This window comes from Aquarana catesbeiana, linkage group LG07 (assembly GCF_042186555.1).
Source record: "Aquarana catesbeiana isolate 2022-GZ linkage group LG07, ASM4218655v1, whole genome shotgun sequence".
Classification (NCBI taxonomy): domain Eukaryota; kingdom Metazoa; phylum Chordata; class Amphibia; order Anura; family Ranidae; genus Aquarana; species Aquarana catesbeiana.
The window spans coordinates 346,538,080-346,552,135 of NC_133330.1; the positions used below are offsets into that span (position 1 = coordinate 346,538,080).

Sequence of the window (14,056 nt, forward strand, 5' to 3'; positions counted from 1 at the left end):
CTGGTGGCCTCCACTATCTACCTGCAGGCTGCTGGATTTTCTCTTTGCTAAGCATGGAGCTGCCAAGAATTGGAATGTGGGCGGGGCCACGGGGACACACAGGAGGGGGGTGGGAGGAGAAGATCCTGCTCTCTGTATCTCTTTCCTCTCCTGTCTGATGTCCGTGCGAGGAGGGGGGGGAGGGGCTGTCAGTGCGGGGTCCGAGCAGTGTGACAGAGAGTGTAATAGACACTCTCTGCTCATAACTGCCAGCCAGCAACCCCCGAGCCACATCCCGGGCTTTAGGGCCCCCCCACATGGGCAGAACTCCAGGGCCCAGTCGCAAGTGCAACTGGTGCGGCCGTGGAAATTCCGCCACTGCTGTCTACTGTAACCAGACACTATTCTAGAACAGAGCCTCTTGGTGGGAAGCTAGCTGCACCTGCCTACACATTGCTGGCTCTGCCGAGTGGTGGTGGTCCTGGAACTATGGAGACGCCATCGATTGATAAAGTCAATCAGTCACAACCCAAGTAACCCCTGGTACCCTCTTGAGGAACCCTGGTTTGGAATGGCTGCTGTAGAAGCTGGAAGTCACAGTATAGACACCACTACTGCACTGCTTCTCTACTGATCTCCGGGAGATTCCGGGTCCCACACCGAGCCGCTACAATCTGAACACAGGCGATCGGCCTCTCGGCACGGCAACATTCAGAGATCTCTTTACATTTTCTAATGAGTGTTCTCTATACAGAGGAGGAGGAGGAGCGTCAGGGAGGTGATGTGATGATCTCCGTCATTCCCAACCACAGAATTCCTTACATTTATCTCCTGTGTGTGATTGTTACATCCTCTCTTCTGTCCAAAGGCCCTGAGACTGCTGCTGGGTGCCGCCATCTTGGATGTGATATCAGCAGCCCCAGCAGACAGAAAGCCGTCACTCAACTGACACTCTATAGTGGGGGATGGAAACCTCGGCCCTCCAGCTGGGGTGAAACTACAAATCCCATCATCCCTCTGCCTCTAGGAGTCACGCCTGTGATTGTCGGGGTCCTGCAATGTCTCATGGGACCCCTGATCTATAGTGTTCCCCGTCACTCTAGTTTCACATCTAGGCGGCTGCAGTTGACACGTTTTTCCGGTGCGTTTTGCGCTGCGTTTTGTGGTGCATTTTCCGGTGCGTTTTGTACTGCGTTTTGTGGTGCATTTTCTGGTGCGTTTTGCGGTTGACACGTTTTTCCGGTGCGTTTTGCGCTCCATTTTGTGGTGCGTTTTGTGGTGCGTTTTGTGGTGCATTTTGTGGTGTGTTTTTGCGGTGCGTTTTCATGCGTTTTGCATTTTTCTCTCTCTGTAAAGCTGGCTGTTGAGGATCGGATTAGAAAGTCGGACGCTGCGTCCGAACAACCAATCAGTCATCAGCTGTCAGCGGAGTTCCCCACTTACAGCTGAATGTAAAAAAAGAATTACCAGCAATCCATACCTTTTGGGTCTGCTATGGATTTTGAGGTGGAACCCCACGCCAACATTTTTTAAAAACATTTTGTGAGGTCCCCCCAAAATCCACATCAGACACTTATTCAGCCCGGGAAAGGGAGGGGATGAGCGAGTGCCCCACCCCCTCCTGAACCATACCAGGCCACATGTCCTAAACACGGGGGAGGGTGGGGGGATCATTTATTTTTGGGGGGATAAAGGGGTCCAGTCAGGCATTTACAGTATATATATATATATAACAAGTAAAAATGTCATTTTTTAATTCAATGGGTGTGATTACCTGAATATTACTTTATTTCGGCAGTTTGCAATTCCTCTGCAGCAGGCAGAGTGGGGGAGGGGCAGAATTTGGGGCGGATCGGACATCCTGCATGCAGATTGGCTGACAAGGAACAAGCTGGCTGGGAGATACAGCGATGAGAGAGATGACCTCATCAGTCTGTTGCTGCTCCTTCACTGTCCAATCACAGGCTGGGGGGGGAGGTGACCTCACTGTGTTGCCTAACTGCAGCACAGGAAAGTCGGGTCTGTAGATGGGCTGTGCTGTGTGACAGAGCTGTGAGAAAGGGCCAGAACTGGATGGACAGAAGTGTAACAATGTAGAACATCCCCAATATATGTATTTCAATAGTAAATTCCGGAGTTCATCTTTATGAATTATAAATCCTTTATTCTCATGTATTGATCTTCTCCTTGTCTGATGTCAGGTGTACGAGGGTCTGAAGCCCACCGATAAGTCTGAGAAGCCTCTGGACTACAGGTCAGTCTGGGAATATATCTGCTAATCAATCTATTCATTGACATTATGAGACCTGTCCCCTCCCCCCCCTTTATATACTGATACAAACAACAGGCTAAATATGACTGAGAGACAGAAAATGCAATTCATGGCTTTTTGTGTTGTGGGAGGAAATCTGAACACATGGAGGAAACTCACAGAAACTGGGGGGAGGGGCAATATACCAACTCCATTCAGATAACGGCCATGGTGGCAACCGGAACCAGAATCCCAGTGCTACAAGGCTGCAAAATAACTACTTAGCTGTTGTGTTTATATTTTATGGATGCCGATGCCGAGACGGTGCATCAGGGACAGTGCATCAGTGCTGGTGCGTCGGGGACGATGCCTCAGGGACTGTGCGTCAGGGCCAGTGTGCCGGGGAGGGTGCGTTGCAGACTGTGCGATGGGGCTGGTGTTCCGGGGATGGTGTGCCGGGGAGGGTGTGCCGGGGAGGGTGCGTCGGGGACTGTGCGTCGCGGACTGTGCGTCGGGGACTGTGCGCCGGGGACTGTGTGATGGGGCCGGTGTGCCAGAGTCTGTGCGTGGGGGACTGTGCAATGGGACCGGTGGGCCGGGGGGGGGTGCGTCGGGGACTGTGCGTCGGGGACTGTGCGTCGGGGACTGTGCGCCGGGGACTGTGTGATGGGGCCGGTGTGCCAGAGTCTGTGCGTCGGGGACTGTGCGATGGGGCCGGTGGGCCGGGGGGGGTGCGTCGGGGACTGTGCGTCGGGGACTGTGCGCCGGGGACTGTGCGCCGGGGACTGTGTGATGGAGCCGGTGTGCCAGAGTCTGTGCGTCTGGGACTGTGTGATGGGGCCGGTGTGCCGGGGACTGTGCGATAGGGACTGTGTGATGGGGCCGGTGTTCCGGGGACTGTGTGCCAGGGACTGTGCGTCGGGGACTGTGTGATGGGGCCGGTGTTCCGGGGACTGTGCGTCGGGGACTGTGCAATGGGGCCGGTGTGCCGGGGGGGGGTGCGTTGGGGACTGTGCGTCGGGGACTGTGTGATGGGGCCGATGTGCCGGGGACTGTGCGTCGGGGACTGTGTGATGAGGCCGGTGTTCCGGGGACTGTGCGATGGGGACTGTGCGTCGGGGACTGTGTAATGGGGCCGGTGTTCCGGGGACTGTGCGCCGGGGACTGTGTGCCGGGGACTGTGCGTCGGGGACTGTGTGATGGGGCCGGTGTTCCGGGGACTGTGCGTTGGGGACTGTGTAATGGGGCCGGTATTCTGGGGACTGTGCACCGGGGACTGTGCGTCGGGGACTGTGTGATGGGGCCGGTGTTCCGGGGACTGTGTGTTGGGGACTGTGTGATGGGGCCGGTGTTCTGGGGACTGTGCGTTGGGGACTGTGTGATGGGGTCGGTGTTCCGGGGACTGTGCGTTGGGGACTGTGTGATGGGGTCGGTGTTCCGGGGACTGTGCGATGGGGCCGGTGTGCCGGGGGGGGGGGAGGTGCGTTGGGGACTGTGCGTCGGGGACTGTGTGATGGGGCCGGTGTGCCGGGGACTGTGTGTCGGGGACTGTGTGATGAGGCCGGTGTTCCGGGGACTGTGCGTCGGGGACTGTGTGATGGGGCCGGTGTTCCGGGGACTGTGCGTCGGGGACTGTGTGATGGGGCCGGTGTTCCGGGGACTGTGCGTTGGGGACTGTGTAATGGGGCCGGTGTTCCGGGGACTGTGCGCCGGGGACTGCGCGTCGGGGACTGTGTGCCGGGGACTGTGCGTCGGGGACTGTGTGATGTGGCCGGTGTTCCGGGGACTGTGTGCCGGGGACTGTGTGCCGGGGCCGGTGTTCCGGGGACTGTGCGTCGGGGACTGTGTGATGGGGCCGGTGTTCCGGGGACTGTGCGTTGGGGACTGTGTGATGGGGCCGGTGTTCCGGGGACTGTGCGTTGGGGACTGTGTAATGGGGCCGGTGTTCCGGGGACTGTGCGCCGGGGACTGCGCGTCGGGGACTGTGTGCCGGGGACTGTGCGTCGGGGACTGTGTGATGGGGCCGGTGTTCCGGGGACTGTGTGCCGGGGACTGTGCGTCGGGGACTGTGTGCCGGGGCCGGTGTTCCGGGGACTGTGCGTCGGGGACTGTGTGATGGGGCCGGTGTTCCGGGGACTGTGCGTTGGGGACTGTGTGATGGGGCCGGTGTTCCGGGGACTGTGTGCCGGGGACTGTGTGCCGGGGACTGTGCGTCGGGGACTGTGTGCCGGGGCCGGTGTTCCGGGGACTGTGCGTCGGGGACTGTGTGATGGGGCCGGTGTTCCGGGGACTGTGCGTTGGGGACTGTGTGATGGGGCTGGTGTTCCGGGGACTGTGCGTTGGGGACTGTGTGATGGGGCTGGTGTTCCGGGGACTGTGCGTCGGGGACTGTGTGATGGGGCTGGTGTTCCGGGGACTGTGCGTCGGGGACTGTGTGATGGGGCCGGTGTTCCGGGGACTGTGTGATGGGGCCGGTGTTCCGGGGACTGTGCGTTGGGGACTGTGTGATGGGGCCGGTGTTCCGGGGACTGTGCGTTGGGGACTGTGTGATGGGGCCGGTGTTCCGGGGACTGTGCTCCCCCCACTGCTCTTTTTAAGGGAAATCGGTCAATTTTTTTACATTGACAATTTAAAACTATATAGCAGCCAACATTCACAGGATGATGATAACAATTATTATAAAGGATATATGTGGTAGCCAACATATATAGGACCATATACTGTCCAATTATTATAATAATACAGGATGTATATAGTGGCCCATATACACATGATGGTATACAAGTCAATCCAATTTATATACAATCCAGCCCCTACCCTACAAGTCCATATAATAGATTGGCACTATAGTGAAATATACATTGTTGCAATTTAAACATCTGATATTATGAACAGATGAAAGCGCTAAATTACTTCTGAGCGTTTTTTCACATTGTCCCTCGTCCTGAATGTGGAGATTTCGTAGATTTTCTGCTCTGTGCCGTCATCTCGCTGCTCATCACACAAAGCCCCAAATCTCCCGTCTCTCTCCGTCCTCCCAATACTCGGGGTCCAATAATCGTGTTTTGTGATTGTCAGGTGGCCGGTGCGCTATGACCAATGGTGGGAATGTAAGTTCATCGCAGAGGGGATCATTGATCAAGGTACGTTCTGATTTCCCTATATTCTAATAATTACAACACTTTGTACTATGGAAGAGGAGGAGCCCAAAGAAATAAAAGTTCCAGGAAGTCTCCTGTATTATGTCTGCAGTCTCTGATCATCTCCTGTATTATGTCTGCAGTCTCTGATCATCTCCTGTACCATGTCTGCAGTCTCTGATCATCTCCTGTATTATGTCTGCAGTCTCTGATCATCTCCTGTACAATGTCTGCAGTCTCTGATCATCTCCTGTATTATGTCTGCAGTCTCTGATCATCTCCTGTACTATGTCTGCAGTCTCTGATCATCTCCTGTATCATGTCTGCAGTCTCTGATCATCTCCTGTACTATGTCTGCAGTCTCTGATCATCTCCTGTATTATGTCTGCAGTCTCTGATCATCTCCTGTACTATGTCTGCAGTCTCTGATCATCTCCTGTACTATGTCTGCAGTCTCTGATCATCTCCTGTATTATGTCTGCAGTCTCTGATCATCTCCTGTACAATGTCTGCAGTCTCTGATCATCTCCTGTATTATGTCTGCAGTCTCTGATCATCTCCTGTACTATGTCTGCAGTCTCTGATCATCTCCTGTATCATGTCTGCAGTCTCTGATCATCTCCTGTATTATGTCTGCAGTCTCTGATCATCTCCTGTATTATGTCTGCAGTCTCTGATCATCTCCTGTACTATGTCTGCAGTCTCTGATCATCTCCTGTATTATGTCTGCAGTCTCTGATCATCTCCTGTACTATGTCTGCAGTCTCTGATCATCTCCTGTACTATGTCTGCAGTCTCTGATCATCTCCTGTACTATGTCTGCAGTCTCTGATCATCTCCTGTACTATGTCTGCAGTCTCTGATCATCTCCTGTACTATGTCTGCAGTCTCTGATCATCTCCTGTATTATGTCTGCAGTCTCTGATCATCTCCTGTATTATGTCTGCAGTCTCTGATCATCTCCTGTATTATGTCTGCAGTCTCTGATCATCTCCTGTATTATGTCTGCAGTCTCTGACCATCTCCTGTACTATGTCTGCAGTCTCTGATCATCTCCTGTACTATGTCTGCAGTCTCTGATCATCTCCTGTATTATGTCTGCAGTCTCTGATCATCTCCTGTATTATGTCTGCAGTCTCTGATCATCTCCTGTATTATGTCTGCAGTCTCTGATCATCTCCTGTATTATGTCTGCAGTCTCTGATCATCTCCTGTATTATGTCTGCAGTCTCTGATCATCTCCTGTACTATGTCTGCAGTCTCTGATCATCTCCTGTACTATGTCTGCAGTCTCTGATCATCTCCTGTATTATGTCTGCAGTCTCTGATCATCTCCTGTACTATGTCTGCAGTCTCTGATCATCTCCTGTATCATGTCTGCAGTCTCTGATCATCTCCTGTACTATGTCTGCAGTCTCTGACCATCTCCTGTACTATGTCTGCAGTCTCTGATCATCTCCTGTATTATGTCTGCAGTCTCTGATCATCTCCTGTATTATGTCTGCAGTCTCTGATCATCTCCTGTATTATGTCTGCAGTCTCTGATCATCTCCTGTACTATGTCTGCAGTCTCTGATCATCTCCTGTATTATGTCTGCAGTCTCTGATCATCTCCTGTACTATGTCTGCAGTCTCTGATCATCTCCTGTACTATGTCTGCAGTCTCTGATCATCTCCTGTACTATGTCTGCAGTCTCTGATCATCTCCTGTACTATGTCTGCAGTCTCTGATCATCTCCTGTACTATGTCTGCAGTCTCTGATCATCTCCTGTATTATGTCTGCAGTCTCTGATCATCTCCTGTATTATGTCTGCAGTCTCTGATCATCTCCTGTATTATGTCTGCAGTCTCTGATCATCTCCTGTATTATGTCTGCAGTCTCTGATCATCTCCTGTATGATGTCTGCAGTCTCTGATCATCTCCTGTATTATGTCTGCAGTCTCTGATCATCTCCTGTATTATGTCTGCAGTCTCTGATCATCTCCTGTATTATGTCTGCAGTCTCTGATCATCTCCTGTACTATGTCTGCAGTCTCTGATCATCTCCTGTACTATGTCTGCAGTCTCTGATCATCTCCTGTATTATGTCTGCAGTCTCTGATCATCTCCTGTATTATGTCTGCAGTCTCTGATCATCTCCTGTATTATGTCTGCAGTCTCTGATCATCTCCTGTACTATGTCTGCAGTCTCTGATCATCTCCTGTATTATGTCTGCAGTCTCTGATCATCTCCTGTATTATGTCTGCAGTCTCTGATCATCTCCTGTATTATGTCTGCAGTCTCTGACCATCTCCTGTACTATGTCTGCAGTCTCTGATCATCTCCTGTACTATGTCTGCAGTCTCTGATCATCTCCTGTATTATGTCTGCAGTCTCTGATCATCTCCTGTATTATGTCTGCAGTCTCTGATCATCTCCTGTATTATGTCTGCAGTCTCTGATCATCTCCTGTATTATGTCTGCAGTCTCTGATCATCTCCTGTATTATGTCTGCAGTCTCTGATCATCTCCTGTACTATGTCTGCAGTCTCTGATCATCTCCTGTACTATGTCTGCAGTCTCTGATCATCTCCTGTATTATGTCTGCAGTCTCTGATCATCTCCTGTACAATGTCTGCAGTCTCTGATCATCTCCTGTATTATGTCTGCAGTCTCTGATCATCTCCTGTACTATGTCTGCAGTCTCTGATCATCTCCTGTATCATGTCTGCAGTCTCTGATCATCTCCTGTACTATGTCTGCAGTCTCTGATCATCTCCTGTATTATGTCTGCAGTCTCTGATCATCTCCTGTATTATGTCTGCAGTCTCTGATCATCTCCTGTATTATGTCTGCAGTCTCTGATCATCTCCTGTACTATGTCTGCAGTCTCTGATCATCTCCTGTATCATGTCTGCAGTCTCTGATCATCTCCTGTACTATGTCTGCAGTCTCTGATCATCTCCTGTATTATGTCTGCAGTCTCTGATCATCTCCTGTACTATGTCTGCAGTCTCTGATCATCTCCTGTATTATGTCTGCAGTCTCTGATCATCTCCTGTACAATGTCTGCAGTCTCTGATCATCTCCTGTATTATGTCTGCAGTCTCTGATCATCTCCTGTATTATGTCTGCAGTCTCTGATCATCTCCTGTATTATGTCTGCAGTCTCTGATCATCTCCTGTATTATGTCTGCAGTCTCTGATCATCTCCTGTACTATGCCCGCAGTCTCTGATCATCTCCTGTATTATGTCTGCAGTCTCTGATCATCTCCTGTACTATGTCTGCAGTCTCTGATCATCTCCTGTACTATGTCTGCAGTCTCTGATCATCTCCTGTACTATGTCTGCAGTCTCTGATCATCTCCTGTATTATGTCTGCAGTCTCTGATCATCTCCTGTACTATGTCTGCAGTCTCTGATCATCTCCTGTATTATGTCTGCAGTCTCTGATCATCTCCTGTATTATGTCTGCAGTCTCTGATCATCTCCTGTACTATGTCTGCAGTCTCTGACCATCTCCTGTACTATGTCTGCAGTCTCTGATCATCTCCTGTACTATGTCTGCAGTCTCTGATCATCTCCTGTATTATGTCTGCAGTCTCTGATCATCTCCTGTACTATGTCTGCAGTCTCTGATCATCTCCTGTATCATGTCTGCAGTCTCTGATCATCTCCTGTACTATGTCTGCAGTCTCTGATCATCTCCTGTATCATGTCTGCAGTCTCTGATCATCTCCTGTATTATGTCTGCAGTCTCTGATCATCTCCTGTACTATGTCTGCAGTCTCTGATCATCTCCTGTATCATGTCTGCAGTCTCTGATCATCTCCTGTATCATGTCTGCAGTCTCTGATCATCTCCTGTATTATGTCTGCAGTCTCTGATCATCTCCTGTACTATGTCTGCAGTCTCTGATCATCTCCTGTATCATGTCTGCAGTCTCTGATCATCTCCTGTACTATGTCTGCAGTCTCTGATCATCTCCTGTATTATGTCTGCAGTCTCTGATCATCTCCTGTATTATGTCTGCAGTCTCTGATCATCTCCTGTACTATGTCTGCAGTCTCTGATCATCTCCTGTACTATGTCTGCAGTCTCTGACCATCTCCTGTACTATGTCTGCAGTCTCTGATCATCTCCTGTATTATGTCTGCAGTCTCTGATCATCTCCTGTATTATGTCTGCAGTCTCTGATCATCTCCTGTATTATGTCTGCAGTCTCTGATCATCTCCTGTACTATGTCTGCAGTCTCTGATCATCTCCTGTATTATGTCTGCAGTCTCTGATCATCTCCTGTACTATGTCTGCAGTCTCTGATCATCTCCTGTATTATGTCTGCAGTCTCTGATCATCTCCTGTACTATGTCTGCAGTCTCTGATCATCTCCTGTATCATGTCTGCAGTCTCTGATCATCTCCTGTACTATGTCTGCAGTCTCTGACCATCTCCTGTACTATGTCTGCAGTCTCTGATCATCTCCTGTATTATGTCTGCAGTCTCTGATCATCTCCTGTATTATGTCTGCAGTCTCTGATCATCTCCTGTATTATGTCTGCAGTCTCTGATCATCTCCTGTACTATGTCTGCAGTCTCTGATCATCTCCTGTATTATGTCTGCAGTCTCTGATCATCTCCTGTACTATGTCTGCAGTCTCTGATCATCTCCTGTATTATGTCTGCAGTCTCTGATCATCTCCTGTATTATGTCTGCAGTCTCTGATCATCTCCTGTACTATGTCTGCAGTCTCTGATCATCTCCTGTATTATGTCTGCAGTCTCTGATCATCTCCTGTACTATGTCTGCAGTCTCTGATCATCTCCTGTATTATGTCTGCAGTCTCTGATCATCTCCTGTATTATGTCTGCAGTCTCTGATCATCTCCTGTATTATGTCTGCAGTCTCTGATCATCTCCTGTATTATGTCTGCAGTCTCTGATCATCTCCTGTACTATGTCTGCAGTCTCTGATCATCTCCTGTATTATGTCTGCAGTCTCTGATCATCTCCTGTACTATGTCTGCAGTCTCTGATCATCTCCTGTACTATGTCTGCAGTCTCTGATCATCTCCTGTATTATGTCTGCAGTCTCTGATCATCTCCTGTACTATGTCTGCAGTCTCTGATCATCTCCTGTACTATGTCTGCAGTCTCTGATCATCTCCTGTATTATGTCTGCAGTCTCTGATCATCTCCTGTATTATGTCTGCAGTCTCTGATCATCTCCTGTATTATGTCTGCAGTCTCTGATCATCTCCTGTATTATGTCTGCAGTCTCTGATCATCTCTTGTATTATGTCTGCAGTCTCTGATCATCTCTTGTAGTGTCGGGGTTTCCTGGATGACATTAGTAATTTACAGATCAGTATCACCTGTCAGTCGGCTGAACTCAATGTATTTGTGTCTTTTTGCTTCAATCTGAATCATTGTATAAAACACAACAAAATTTAATTTCCTCTCTTCTACACTTTTGGTGATTCCAGGTGGAGGATTCCGGGACAGCCTGGCTGATATTTCCGAGGAGCTGTGCCCCAGTTCTGCTGACTCCCCTGTGCCACTGCCTTTCTTTGTGCGCACATCAAACCAGGCAAGCCAATGTTATTTTACAAAGTCTGTTTTATTTTATATATATAGCTCTGACATATACCGCAGTGCTGTACAGAGATTACTGATCCAATCACATCAGTCTCTGTACAGAGGAGCTTACACTCTAATGTCCCCTCCCCCCACAGTCACATCAGTCTCTGTACAGAGGAGCTTACACTCTAATGTCCCCTCCCCCACAGTCACATCAGTCTCTATACAGAGGAGCTTACACTCTAATGTCCCCTCCCCCCACAGTCACATCAGTCTCTGTACAGAGGAGCTTACACTCTAATGTCCCCTCCCCCCACAGTCACATCAGTCTCTATACAGAGGAGCTTACACTCTAATGTCCCCTCCCCCACAGTCACATCAGTCTCTATACAGAGGAGCTTACACTCTAATGTCCCCTCCCCCCCACAGTCACATCAGTCTCTATACAGAGGAGCTTACACTCTAATGTCCCCTCCCCCACAGTCACATCAGTCTCTGTACAGAGGAGCTTACACTCTAATGTCCCCTCCCCCACAGTCACATCAGTCTCTATACAGAGGAGCTTACACTCTAATGTCCCCTCCCCCCCACAGTCACATCAGTCTCTGTACAGAGGAGCTTACACTCTAATGTCCCCTCCCCCACAGTCACATCAGTCTCTATACAGAGGAGCTTACACTCTAATGTCCCCTCCCCCCACAGTCACATCAGTCTCTGTACAGAGGAGCTTACACTCTAATGTCCCCTCCCCCACAGTCACATCAGTCTCTGTACAGAGGAGCTTACACTCTAATGTCCCCTCCCCCCCACAGTCACATCAGTCTCTATACAGAGGAGCTTACACTCTAATGTCCCCTCCCCCACAGTCACATCAGTCTCTATACAGAGGAGCTTACACTCTAATGTCCCCTCCCCCCACAGTCACATCAGTCTCTATACAGAGGAGCTTACACTCTAATGTCCCCTCCCCCCACAGTCACATCAGTCTGTACAGAGGAGCTTACACTCTAATGTCCCCTCCACCACAGTCACATCAGTCTGTACAGAGGAGCTTACACTCTAATGTCCCCTCCCCCCACAGTCACATCAGTCGCTGTACCACAGGAGCTTACACTCTAATGTCCCCTCCCCCCACAGTCACATCAGTCTCTGTACAGAGGAGCTTACACTCTAATGTCCCCTCCCCCCACAGTCACATCAGTCTCTATACAGAGGAGCTTACACTCTAATGTCCCCTCCCCCACAGTCACATCAGTCTCTATACAGAGGAGCTTACACTCTAATGTCCCCTCCCCCACACATCAGTCTCTGTACAGAGGAGCTTACACTCTAATGTCCCCTCCCCCCACAGTCATATCAGTCTCTGTACAGAGGAGCTTACACTCTAATGTCCCCTCCCCCACAGTCACACACTATTATTATACATTTATATAGCTCCGACATATACCGCAGTGCTGTACAGAGAACACCAGAGGAGCTTACACTCTAATGTCCCCTCCCCCACACATCAGTCTCTATACAGAGGAGCTTACACTCTAATGTCCCCTCCCCCACAGTCACATCAATCTCTATACAGAGGAGCTTACACTCTAATGTCCCCTCCCCCACAGTCACATCAGTCTCTATACAGAGGAGCTTACACTCTAATGTCCCCTCCCCCCACACATCAATCTCTATACAGAGGAGCTTACACTCTAATGTCCCCTCCCCCACAGTCACATCAGTCTCTGTACAGAGGAGCTTACACTCTAATGTCCCCTCCCCCCACAGTCACATCAGTCGCTGTACAGAGGAGCTTACACTCTAATGTCCCCTCCCCCACAGTCACATCAGTCTCTATACAGAGGAGCTTACACTCTAATGTCCCCTCCCCCCCACACAGTCACATCAGTCTCTATACAGAGGAGCTTACACTCTAATGTCCCCTCCCCCACAGTCACATCAGTCTCTATACAGAGGAGCTTACACTCTAATGTCCCCTCCCCCACAGTCACATCAGTCTATACAGAGGAGCTTACACTCTAATGTCCCCTCCCCCCAAAGTCACATCAGTCTCTATACAGAGGAGCTTACACTCTAATGTCCCCTCCCCCACAGTCATATCAGTCTCTATACAGAGGAGCTTACACTCTAATGTCCCCTCCCCCACAGTCACATCAGTCTCTATACAGAGGAGCTTACACTCTAATGTCCCCTCCCCCCCACAGTCACATCAGTCTCTATACAGAGGAGCTTACACTCTAATGTCCCCTCCCCCACAGTCACATCAGTCTCTATACAGAGGAGCTTACACTCTAATGTCCCCTCCCCCCACACATCAGTCTCTATACAGAGGAGATTACACTCTAATGTCCCCTCCCCCCACAGTCACATCAGTCTCTATACAGAGGAGCTTACACTCTAATGTCCCCTCCCCCCACAGTCACATCAGTCTCTATACAGAGGAGCTTACACTCTAATGTCCCCTCCCCCCCACACATCAGTCTCTATACAGAGGAGCTTACACTCTAATGTCCCCTCCCCCCACACATCAGTCTCTATACAGAGGAGCTTACACTCTAATGTCCCCTCCCCCACAGTCACATCAGTCTCTGTACAGAGGAGCTTACACTCTAATGTCCCCTCCCCCACAGTCACATCAGTCTCTATACAGAGGAGCTTACACTCTAATGTCCCCTCCCCCCACACATCAGTCTCTATACAGAGGAGCTTACACTCTAATGTCCCCTCCCCCCCACAGTCACATCAGTCTCTGTACAGAGGAGCTTACACTCTAATGTCCCCTCCCCCACAGTCACATCAGTCTCTATACAGAGGAGCTTACACTCTAATGTCCCCTCCCCCCACAGTCACATCAGTCTCTATACAGAGGAGCTTACACTCTAATGTCCCCTCCCCCACAGTCACATCAGTCTCTGTACAGAGGAGCTTACACTCTAATGTCCCCTCCCCCACAGTCACATCAGTCTCTATACAGAGGAGCTTACACTCTAATGTCCCCTCCCCCACAGTCACATCAGTCTCTATACAGAGGAGCTTACACTCTAATGTCCCCTCCCCCCACAGTCACATCAGTCTCTGTACAGAGGAGCTTACACTCTAATGTCCCCTCCCCCACAGTCACA

General features: G+C 50.2%; 1 protein-coding gene across 1 annotated transcript in view; it reads left to right on the plus strand.

Moving 5' to 3' along the window:
• HECTD3 (HECT domain E3 ubiquitin protein ligase 3) overlaps nucleotides 1–14,056 on the plus strand; it is a 127,087-nt gene that overhangs the window by 88,073 nt on the left and 24,958 nt on the right. Inside the window, exons 12-14 of the mRNA XM_073594007.1 lie at nucleotides 2,181–2,233; nucleotides 5,309–5,373; nucleotides 10,838–10,941. Coding sequence (XP_073450108.1) covers nucleotides 2,181–2,233; nucleotides 5,309–5,373; nucleotides 10,838–10,941 — 222 coding nt within the window. The remainder of the gene's footprint in view (nucleotides 1–2,180; nucleotides 2,234–5,308; nucleotides 5,374–10,837; nucleotides 10,942–14,056) is intronic.